The sequence below is a fragment of the Mytilus californianus genome, unplaced genomic scaffold, assembly GCF_021869535.1.
Source record: "Mytilus californianus isolate M0D057914Y unplaced genomic scaffold, xbMytCali1.0.p SCAF_15, whole genome shotgun sequence".
Lineage (NCBI taxonomy): Eukaryota > Metazoa > Mollusca > Bivalvia > Mytilida > Mytilidae > Mytilus > Mytilus californianus.
The window spans coordinates 9,710,885-9,723,262 of record NW_026262637.1 but is presented as its reverse complement, the minus strand read 5'-3'; the positions used below and the strand labels follow the sequence as shown (position 1 = coordinate 9,723,262).

The 12,378-nt window shown below is 30.0% G+C and overlaps 2 protein-coding genes and 1 long non-coding RNA gene across 11 annotated transcripts in view; 2 read left to right on the top strand and 1 right to left on the bottom strand.

Annotated features, from left to right (window-relative positions):
- The window catches only part of LOC127725357 (2'-5'-oligoadenylate synthase 1A-like), a 308,747-nt gene that overhangs the window by 134,885 nt on the left and 161,484 nt on the right, over positions 1-12,378 (top strand). The gene's annotated exons all lie outside the window — the stretch shown is intronic.
- The window catches only part of LOC127725368 (uncharacterized), a 64,273-nt gene that overhangs the window by 2,871 nt on the left and 49,024 nt on the right, over positions 1-12,378 (top strand). The window lies entirely within an intron of this gene.
- The window catches only part of LOC127725359 (uncharacterized), a 66,860-nt gene continuing 55,030 nt past the window's right edge, over positions 549-12,378 (bottom strand). Inside the window, exons 3-5 of one of the 3 annotated variants that reach the window (XM_052232296.1) lie at positions 2,248-2,369; positions 1,822-1,933; positions 549-737 (exon numbers count right to left, since the gene is read on the bottom strand). In XM_052232296.1, the coding sequence (XP_052088256.1) occupies positions 605-737; positions 1,822-1,933; positions 2,248-2,369 (367 nt within the window). In that variant the 3' untranslated portion in view covers positions 549-604. The remainder of the gene's footprint in view (positions 738-1,821; positions 1,934-2,247; positions 2,370-12,378) is intronic. The other 2 variants (XM_052232299.1, XM_052232298.1) reach the window with 2 other exon arrangements.

Below are 12,378 nucleotides of genomic sequence, written 5' to 3'. Positions count from 1 at the left end.
GAATCCTATGTCAACATTGGAATCTTTCAGTTACAAAACATTTTGGATCATTGGTGGCGGCCAAGGATTTTCTCAAGCTTTTAGGTCTGTAATTTTGCCCAAAATCATCATATTTTGACAAAATGTCCTAAATGGGCTTACTTTTGAGAATATTATGTACTTTTATAAAAAGAACTGATTTATTTAGCATAAAGGCTTTTGAAATAGACCTATTTACGAACTATTTTGTGACCTTTTTGGTGTTTTATGATAAAGTTGATATTTTAGGCCATTTTGTGCCATAAGTGAACCTTGTCCTTTGTCTTGGTAATTTTTGTTATCTATTCAAAAATAATCTAAAGATACCAGTAAGAGATCCGTATTTGAGTACAGACATTCATTTTGGATACTGAATTTTGCTTATTTGTGTAAATTTTGATTATCGAATAAAAATGTTTGCCATATTATTTGAATAAGAAATGCAATTGAAAACTGCGATTGCAATCAAAGGCAATAAAATATTATTATTATTGATTCTTGTTTATCTTTTTCATTTTAAAGAAAAGAAATTAAATTCAAAAATGCTTTATTCAGGAATTAAATCGAATAAAGTTGATACTATTCCTCAGTCTAAAAAGGAACGCAAGTAGCAGATGTCATCGTTGTATTGGTCTATATAACTCTCAATATTGGACACAGCATCAGGACTCCTAGAGCTGAAGTGATCATAATTGCATGTCTTTATACTCTGTAAAATACTAAACGAATACAAACTAACATTAAATAGAGATCTAGAGTAAATGGCAATGAGATGATTAATTTCAAAAATAGATAAAGCTTCTACGGGTCAACATACATTGTTCTACAATAGACCAGATTTATTTTTGTAACTTTAAACACAACAGATGCGACCTGTGGTATAGAAACTGCTTATGCTTTTGGTACACCGAAGCTCATTACAAATTTTGTTTGGGTTGACCGTCGCTTGTTTCGAAATCAATTTCGAAGGAGATGATTACTTGCGTTTCACTGTAGTTTAGAATGTTTCCAATTATTCACGGCACATACAGTAACAGTATACGAAACAACTGCAAACATATTCAGTACAAAACGTACAAGTTACATAGTAGAAAGTCGAAAATATAACAGTTTACTGATATTAATTTAATAGCAAAAATGTACATCCCCCAATAATTACATCGTAGTGTCGATATCAACTGTTTCATCTAGCCACAAAATGCGATAAACAAAATATACCCTGTCGACAGATTATATAGATTATGTTTGATGCCTATACCCATATTAAATGATTTACAACGAATTTGAAAATGAATATAATGGTTATCTGAATGTATAGCTGAAACACTATCATAGCGAAAATATAAATCTCTTTTCTTGTCAATTATGAAATTGCATTGCAGAATGAGACTTGTCACCAAATGTGTACTTAGTATGAACTATTCGACTTTTGTTGGGTTACTATTGTTCAGTCTTTGGTTTTTTATGTGGTGTTTTTCATACTGTTTTTCTAGTCGTGGTTTTCGTTTTTTGTCATATTGTTGTCGGTTTGTCTTCAACATATAAATTTTGATAATCAATTTGGTATCTTTCGACTCTTGTTAAAGCAGTTAGACATAGGGAAAGGGTCAATGTTCTTAAAAGCACTGAAACTGTCGTTGAAATACTTGCATAACATGTTTTTAGCTTCTTACTAACACAGATTAGTTTACTTTCATTTAACAAGAGAGTTTAGAAATGCATTCCTGGTTTAAAGATAGATCTCCATTTACCCCCGCTTCACCAATCAACATTAAATAACGAATAAAGTATTGAAAATTCTACCTGCACTTATCTACATCGACAGTTTTTTCACTCAAATGTTTTCCCATGCAATTTATAAAGTCTTCTTGTTCAGGGCCAAGATCATTGAAACCTTCTACCAAATCCATTATATCTACAATAAAATGTTGGTCTTTTTTAATTTACATAAACTTTTATTATATGTTGTTTCAGTGTTGTGATTGTAAAATATATATATGCAAAGATTTCATTGCAATATCGGGTATCAATTCTAAATTTCTAGTCGCAATTATTCAGTTTTGGCTTCGATTTGTTTATGTTGGTAAACAATGGTAAACAATGGTACTGATGTTTTAGGTTATAAAACTCATGGCATTTATAGTATGTATCCGTTGAAAAAATTTAATTGTTTAATTAATATCCTTACTTTATACTATGTAAGAGATTTTTAAAAATAAATACAAAAACCTTGGATGTTCTTATGGCAAGCAGCCGTGACAACATTCTGGAAGGTACTATATAACTTGGTGTAAGCTGCACACGATGGAGGAACACCGGAATCTATACATGTTGCAATGCTCAACAAAAAACTGCAATTAAACGATATTTATACATTTACTTGTAATCTTAATTTACCTTGCGAAAATGTTATGTTGTGTAAGAAGGTGTAATGACTACCTTCGTTAACATATGTCTTAGAAGCGTGAGGCAATTTATTTGATACATATGTGAATGTATAATTTTGAGTATACAATTCCGACAAGAACAAACACACAAAACCAATCTTACAAAAGAAAACAAAAACAACATAAAAACAAATAACATCAAAGGCACAGCGTCCATCAAAAGAAAAATGATTGGACAATATGTATTACAATATTTAAAGAAGCCTTAGTGCAAAGAGTTTGCGCAGATTCATAAAAACTAACTGCTATTAACACTATATTTTAAAACGGATAAAATGAGCAAGATTGGTTTATTTACTGATGTTTTCTTAACGCCTTTTGACATATATTTGTTGCATTTTCATGATGAAAAAAAACAAAATAAACACATTTTGGTTGCTTTTAAGCGTGTACAGAATTAAGCATTTTTCTATTTACGTAAAACATTTTATATAATGTGTCGAATAATTTTTTTAAATATTGATCTCTTTTAATTTTGAACATGACGATTGTCTTACCTACATATGTCTGTCACAATATCTTTATTTATGTGTACGCTTCTTCCAGAAGTTCCATTCTTAAATGTAAGATGTCTTTCAAGGTCGGGTATTTCGGTACAGAAAAATACACCTAAACATTCAGGAATGACGAATTCTGCTTCCAATCCTACTGAAAGTAAGTACAATCAACACCAATAAGTTTTACTAACATCTAAGTGAGGGTTGGAAATGCATTTTAAAACTTTCTACTTTTTAAATCATATCAGTTTTTTCTTCTTCTTTATTTATTAAGTAGAAAGCGGAAAAAGGCTCTTAATCATATCTTACCATATTTATTAAATGACATGATTAGAGTCATGTAAATTTCTCGTTTTTGCATGTATTAAAGGAAAGTATCTATTGAGATTATATTCTGATTATTATCTCTAACTTTTTCAAGCTTTCTTCATACAAACATTATAATTTTAAATGAAAATAATAAAAATTAAACAAAAAATTGCTCAAATTTAAATGGTCAATAGATTGCAACTTACCTATACAGATACAAAAAAGTCCTAGCAATATTTTTAACATCTCGAATTAAGTTATTTTGTAAATGATTTCTTTTACCAAATATCAGCAACTGATATAACAAATATTTGACATTTCCGAAGTATAAGTTCAAATAAAGTTGAACAATTTCCCTCCCACATATCGTAGCTGTTGAACAATTATTATTCATTTTAGAAATTCATAATGGGTTGTAATTTGAACTAATACAAAAATTCCAATTGCGATGATAAAGGTCGCATGGAATTTATTAAAAACTCCTATCGTTTACCAATACTTGGTCGATACCATTGCTGGTCGATACCATTGCTGGTCGATACCATTGCTGGTTGATACCATTGCTGGTCGAATTTAAGTTTCTATAGTAGTCAGTTACTTTATTATATGGCTTTAAAATTTGTACTTAGTTTTGCATCCGTGACTTTTTAATTTTTTGGTATGAGCTTTCCCAATGAAAGTAATTTCCTCAACTCGTTTCGGACGAAACATATACAGCGTTGTTTCCTATTACTAACACTGGATTGATAACTCTGCTGATTGACTCTTAGTCTCCAAGGGTATTACCAACTCAGAAGTAAATGTTTTAGATCTTATATGATTTATAAGGTTTTTTAACTTAAATTTCGCGTTAATAAATTTAAAAAATCGTAGAAAATTAGGTTCTTACTATTTTTATGCAAAGTTGACTTTAGATTGATTTTCATACTCTGTTTCCGCTTCTTTTGTGTGAAATAGATCAAAACGTTTCTTCATATTTATACACCCTAGCTTTCAAATGAAAACAGGTTTTTCCAGAAAAGCGCTTTCGAAATGAAACAAGAGCAATTCACCAGCACTGGTTAAATATCATTGCTGGTGGACCTTAGTTTCTGGTAATTCCATCAACTCAATAGTCTGTGTTTTGGTACTGACATCTTGTGTAAAAAATATTCTTAAATTCTGCATTGATATATTAATAATTCATTGAGAAACTAAGGTGTCAACTCCTTTATTTAAAACAAATCTTTTCATTTTCAAGGTTTTAAAACACAATTGCACATTTTGATCAAACTCATAACGTTAAAATTATTCTTCTCAATTTTTCGCTCTACTAAACCTATACAAAGCTCTACAGTCTGGTTGGTCTATTTTACTGGAATGTCTTCATAGTGGATCAAATGATTTCAGAGTTTTGATGCACCTTTTAGCATGTTCACCATATACCCGATATTCCGATATCTGCATATTCTTTTATTTCATTTTCTTTATTCTGCTAGGCTTAAGTATAATGTTTTGATTTTATATGAAGTGTTATACGGAAAATTATTATTATTTTACGAAAGACAGTAAAAGGCAAAATAAAAATGAAAGAGCGTGGTATTTTTGATTTTGTTTTCGTCCATGTAGAGCGCAGGATTGTATACTCTGTTTGAAAAGGTAAATCAACCGCAAAAAACCCGAAGTATCAGTCAAGAATAATGGAAATTAAGCGATAAAGACAAACCCAGGATTAAAAAAAAAATACAAACTATAGACAAATGAGAAACACGGATCCCGTATTTACTGGAACAGAATTCTCACTACAATTAGTCCTATTATACAGTTAAACAGTTCTGCATTGTGTTCAAAAGTTCAAAGTTATGACCTATTGTAAATATCCCTTTAAAGTTAAAAGATCAAACCTATTGATTTTGAAAACGCATATAAATATAAAGCTTTAGTTTAAATTAATTTCGGTTCTGCAATCATATTGCCCTCTGTCAGAGTAATAAACGGAAGTTATATTTGAAGGTTAATCCAGAAAACGCCTCAGACGCATTGAATTGATAATGTGTTGTTTTTTTTTTTACCACACTGGGGCGTTTCCACTGCTGGTGGTTTATCAGTCACCGAGGTATGATCACACCAGAAATCAGTACTTCGTTACTGACATGATTTAAATATGTATAACAAACCTTCTGAAATTGTCCGTTAGTAAATTGTAAATTGTAAGAAACTAAACTTCCAACGCCCTCAAGCAAAGTTGATATCAGATGGATTTGGCTACTTTTTAGGTCCTTCGGGTTATTTAGCTTTTCAACTTATTTCTTTCTTAAACATCCTTTCAAATATCGGGTTTTGAGCGTACCTAATGAAAGAAAATCTTCGGGCGCATGGAATTTATAACGTGTTGTTTTCATTTTTTTAATGAAAAACGGAATAAATGTTACGCAATAATTGTATTTATATTGCAATTGTCTATAACAATGTCTCCAAAGGGACATTTGTTATAAGGAACAAATATAAGTTGACATTAGTACTATGCAGTTTAAACAAACGAATATATTGATCAAGCTTTAGTTTTAATTTTATGATCTTTTATTGTTTTGATAAGATAACCGCATTGTCGAGTATATATCATTTCGTTACTCTTTTATTCATAACGATTGTTCTCAATTCTAATGTGACGTGCTTTTTTCGCTTTGTAAACAACACTGTGATAAAATTCTCGATATATCTATACTTAGCGCAGACTCCGAGATGTACAAAATAATGGCTATTAAAATATACCTCCCACGTAAATCCACATGTATCGTAATCTATGTGCGAACGCTTTGCCGATTTCGCTGTGTTAAAACTTGCAATTGAAAAAAAAACATAGAGAACCTTTATTCTGATTCTGAGGCATAACAAAAAGAATTAATGCATTAACGCTCGGAAAAATGTACAAAATCAAAATAAAGTAAAATTCCGCGAAATTCCATTAATTAGTTTTGCGCATTAACGTCATTTCAAAACATGACGTCATACGAATGAAAACACCAAAGCTTCAGTTTTTCAGTTGCGTTAACTCTCCAAATTCGGATAATATTGCATTAAAATGATGTTTTGAGGTAGGTGTTGGTTTTTTTTTTCTATTCTTTTGCATAATTGGCACATTTACTGATTTCAGCAAGTCAACATGGCGGCTCCTTAGATACAAAATGTCAACAGTGAATTTGACGGAAGCTTACGAGAAAAAATGTAAATTAGAAATGGCAAATGTTGTGTTTGAGACTTAAAAGAATTAAACACATTCTTTCTAGCGGTTATTTAAGAAATAATTCATGCAAGCTGCAGAGTTATTAGATTTTTTTTTTTAGATTTATCTAACAGGGGGTAAAATAGAACAGCCACACACACGGCATACCCACCCTCGCTTCAGTTTTTTAATGACCGTATTTGTCCTATTAGAATGGAAATAATTCATGGAAGCCATATATTTGTTGTAAATTTACACATGGCCTGGACCGTGATATTCGTTAATCTTATCCCTCGTTAACGCTCAGGATAACATTCGAATATCACGGACCAGGCCATGTGTAAATTTCCAACAAATCTATGGCTTCCATGAATTATTTCTTAACTATACATTTAACAGGCTGTTATGTGTACTTAAAATGTCTTATAATGTTATGTCGTACTTTTAATATGTAACATTAACTATATACATGCTTAATCAAAAATAATGTCCTTACTAAGAATCCTGGGTTCTTTGATGAGTTTTACCGCCTGCTAAACGAGGTTATAAAATTAGGAAAGGTAATGGGGAATATGTCAAAGAGTTTATGTTGTTTTTTTATGCTGAACTTATCTTTTAGAGCAACAACATGTTTAACTATTTATGAAGCTGTAGTGTTTGAAAAAAAATCATAGGTTTAGAAAATACAATTTAATCCTCTGTTATATTTTATGCATTGCGTTTTGTTTTTGATTCTACAGGAAGGACAGTATAATCTTTTAAGAACAAGCATTCTGAGAGTATTGCATTGCAATACATAGTCCCATACTGGTTAAAATGCATTGTACTGGAATGAAATGTTAATTTAATCTACAACTTGTCATGGTGTTTACTATTTAACAAATATCAAATCAAGATCTTTAAGCATGACGAAACAAAACATAATGGGAAAAACTGATTAGTTGCGTTAATTTTCAAAATCCAAGGACCACATTCATCCGAACTATACAAAATTACCACATGATCTTTAACATGTAATCGAAACACTATATACCACATATCAAATTAATATCTTTCAGCATAACAAAAAAGAGCGGAAAACTCCAAGGGTTATAACAATGCAGAAAATCATTAAACTGCAAAACGAATCAAAACGAATCTGTATCTAATCAAAAGAAAACCGTATACCAAATTTAAAATCAATATCTTCTAGCACGAAGAAATAAAGTTTTGAAAACTGTTTTGCCGGACTAACGGATGGATTGAATGCAGACAAAATGTCCGCTTCAACTTCGTTGATAGGGTACTAAAAGTGCTACAGATATGTCAATATCTAGGATAATTTATTTTTGAATTGGTATGTTTTGGGAAGATTGAAATGAACGTAACGCTTACACATTTAATATAATAACGTTAATATATTTTACACATATCTGGCAGTGTTTTTATTATTAAGAAGTCATGTAGTCTTAGTCATGTTTATGAATGCCACATAACTTCTGAAATTGTTTTTGCTGTGAAAAGCTTTTTTCAAGAAAGACATGTTTGCTAATATGTTTGTGTGAGCTGCAATGTTGTACTCCTTCTCACATAACTAACAGTTTCAATTGAATTTTAGTATAAACTTTGTTTAACTGGAGAAACCCATTTCGTCATGGATTGATATTGACATTTATAAATATAGATTTTATAATGTATGTGAAATTGAATTGTTCCTGGTACAAAGTGACAGGTAAGAACATCTCTTTAAACAAAACAATTAATGTACTGTCATATCTAATATTTTATCTTTTTTTTAATTGCCATTTGTAAATTTATTTTATAATGTCCTTTTTTTCAGCGGAAATATAAACGCTAAGGACGATATCATGTATAGTATATTAAACGAAATCATCGCCATATTTGAATCGGGAAGATGGCGTATTAAGTTATTTGAACCCAAAAAGATATATACTCTATGTTGATATGAATACCAAAATGAGTTTCATAGCAAACTAAAACCCACGTCCTTTAAACTCGAGGTGATAATTGTCTCATTAGCAATCATAACACATCTCTTTACATTTACAAAAAAATACTATGGTAATATAGTATAATAACACCGTGGAAAAGTATAATAGATCCAAACAATTGACAAATTAAACTTACACATACAAATCTGTATTTCATAAATGCTAATTTTGGTATGGTGGTGCATTACCAGGCAAAAACTAGAGCAATTCAGGATACACCTAGATACCACATTGTATTATAATTGATTGTCGCTTTATTCCGTTGAAATTTTGTTCAGTTGAAATTTTGTTCAAATTCAATTACAACTTATAAAATCATATACATTTAAAATTACTATAAGACATTTAAAAAAAAAACCAAATATACGATTAACAACAATAAACCGTGGTATTCTTATATGTGTAACAAACTCCATTTATTTATTTATATATATCTATTTCACTTAGGACTATATTTTATGTTAGGGCTTATTTTCGTTAACACCGGACTATATAGTCAAGCAGACCTTTCATGTGTATCACGTGATTAGGCACCTATTGAAATTTCACAAGTGAGTTTGAAATCAGTCGACACATGGCAATTGAATAAAGCACACGCTTGTGCGGAGTCTAGAGTTGGTAAGAGTAGCAGTTGGGTATTATAATTGTCAGTTTAGGACATGGATATCCCAAGGCTTATTATTACAACACTCAGGTAAGACATTTTTACTTATTTATATCGTTCATTGAGGTCTATTTTGCCGTCGAGATGATATTTCTTACTCGCGGTCCAAAATGTCGGAAAATTGCTGTATCATGCAAATGTATAGATAAAGTAAGTAATTTTTGGGTTCAATATTTATTTTGCAGGGTTTTTTAGGCCCGGTTTTGGTGTGCGTACAGCACGTAGTAAATACCGTCGACTGGTCGGTGATATATGGTGTCGGAGATACAAAGGGTGTTACTAGTAATATGGTTACAACTCGATGTTTGCTGATATCAATTACAACGCCTGGAGTCGGTGAAAATATCCGTTATAAATATACAAAGAAGTCCGTTTAAATATATGTTAAACGAATCGAGCAGTCCGTGCAGTATTATGCAGTTTCAAGTCGTCATTGCTCATTGAAGTTATCATTGCAGTAAAAGTATAAAATCTAGTGTTCTTTTCATCAATTTAGAATCAACCAAAAATGTGTGAAAATAGTTATTTTCTGTCCGTTTTATATTAAAAGAAATTCAAGGGGAACAACCCAAAGTTATTCTACAGTACGTGCAACGTTCAACCTTTACCGGGAAGTGTGCAGAGTGGATGGAGGTGTGCGGACTGTAATTGTTTAATTTCATTTTGTTTATTTCATAACATTATATTTAGTTCTGTTTTGTGTGTGTTTATTTAGTTACATTTGCATGTATTCATGTCATTATTTCATTTATGTTGAATTTACTTTACTTTTGTTATGTTTATTAAATTTATATTTAAATTTAGTTTTGTATAACATTGGCCACTTGACAATCCAAAGAACTTAATTCTTTACAATATGATATTAGAACTTTAAATCTTTGATGGAATTTGATTTGTACCTTCGATTACTACAAAGCAAATTCTCATGCTATTAAAGTGTAAACGACATCATGAGCTGTATTAATTATAAAAACATTTCAAAATATATTTTTAAACAATATAATATAAGACGACAAGGTTTATCTTAAAACTAAACTAAATGAACATATACGGAGGGTAATTACAAAATGAAATGATTCCATACAAGTTCATTTTGGATTATTTATTTATTCGATGATAAAATAAACTAGTACTACATGTACATAGATGCAATAGGGATTTCGTTTAGTATATGACGGAATATTTTGAATTTCGTGACTGTCAACAATACAAAGTTTTGTACCATTTCAAATTAAATGACACCATTCTTCATTATAATCTTTATACTTTGAACCAAGATACATTGTGTATCACTGTACAATTTATTTGCATATGCAAGGGATGGAAAATAAATTTCAAGAACACTATTTTCAGTCATACAACTATGCCCTAGAATTTGCATCAAAATGTTGTTGGATGGAAAATCAGCTTATCACTAACACCACTTAGAAAACACAAAATTTTCAAATAAATTTGTCATTCCAATTATAAGTTTGTTAGTTGATGAATACCACATGTTTAGTTTTCTTGATAATTGGTGGTAATTGTTGCATGAATGAATTAATAGTAAATACAAATGTTAATATTTAGTTAATTAGAAATGTAAACATGTAATACAAATTAAAAATTATTGGAAGACAAATTAAAATTTCAATTTTTTTTTAATGTGTAGGGAAATATAACATCACAAACTTTCCTTCATCCTACCTAATATTTAATTTCCATGAGTAGTTATTAAAATGTTAAAATAATCAAAATTTTAATTAATTTCATTGTTTCTGTTCTGGAATGGTAATATCAGAAACTGGACATTTTGTGTAGTATCATCTGTACTGTTATTACAAACTCAGTTTTTTTGTTTTTAACATCTGTTTGTTAAGTATTATTATCTAACCCTTTATCAGCATTAGGTGACAGATTTACAGCTTTAGTTAACTATTTTATAATTGAGAGAAGATATGAAAATTTTATTCTGTAGGGTTTGGATGCAAGACTGTTTTCACATTATCTGTTCCAATGATGTAATATAATAATGAAATACGCTTGAACATTTAAACAATGGAGACGTATTTCTAATTAAAATATAAATTATGATTTTTATATAGTTATTGAAAAGCATTAATTGTGTAACAAAAAAAGCTTTTTTATATCGCTTAGTTATTTTGTGTATAACTTCGTACATAACTTTAATGTGATGATGCAGTATGTATATCCATATATGTTTTAACTAAATTATAGATATCAGCAGATGCGGTATGAGTGCCAATGAGACAACTCTCCTTTCAAGTAAAAATTTGTAAAAGTAACCATTATAGATCAAAGTACGACCATCAACAAGGAGCGTTGGTTCACACCAAACAGCAAGCCATAAAGGGCTCCACAAAAATGGCTAGTGTAAAACTATTCAAACAGGAAAATCAACGGTCTAATTTATATAAAAAACGAGAAACAAGAACCACTTATAATTACGAACCACATGAAAAAAATGACAACCACTAATAACATCAAATTGGGAATTACATATGAAGAGAATATATTTCCAATAAACTTATATTTATCTAATCTTATCTTATCTTATCAAACATGCTCCCTTCCAATGAATAGTGGAAGTTTATGTCATGCCTTTTTCAAATGCACAAATATGGCGAGAATATCTATTTGGGTGACAGTTGCAGTTATAGTTTAAAACTATGATTTTACAGTTTGAGTCATATCAAGCTATGTGATGATAAAAGGAAATGACATTACATTAAATCTGTCTTTTTTTTTTAAAGATGTCTATCTTTCTGCAGAATTCCTAAAGTTTACAATAATAATTTGTTCATAGATATCCACTGCACATGACAACAAACCATTTGAGTATATGTTTTTGACATGGAACATTGTTTTTCATTTTCCTATCAAAATCTAGGACCAGGAAGTTTGGATGCACAAATTCTTCTGCATTGATAAATTGTTTTTAGTTTTCGCAGTGGAGATGATAGCTTTTGAAACAATTCACAATTATCAAATGCTAATTTATTATTGTGTTAAAATATTTCTCCAGGTTCATGAAACAAAGGAATTTGAAAACAGTCTATAATAACATTAAAAATGAAATCTGAAGCATAAATTTGTTAAAAAAACTAATAGGTTTTTTCAAACGAAAATATCAAAATTACAATTTTTCATATTCATAAAATGTTAAAATATCAAAATATTGTACATTGAAAATGTCACTGTCATCATATGACATTGTTGTATCAGACGTTTGAAGTATTGACGTTATTTT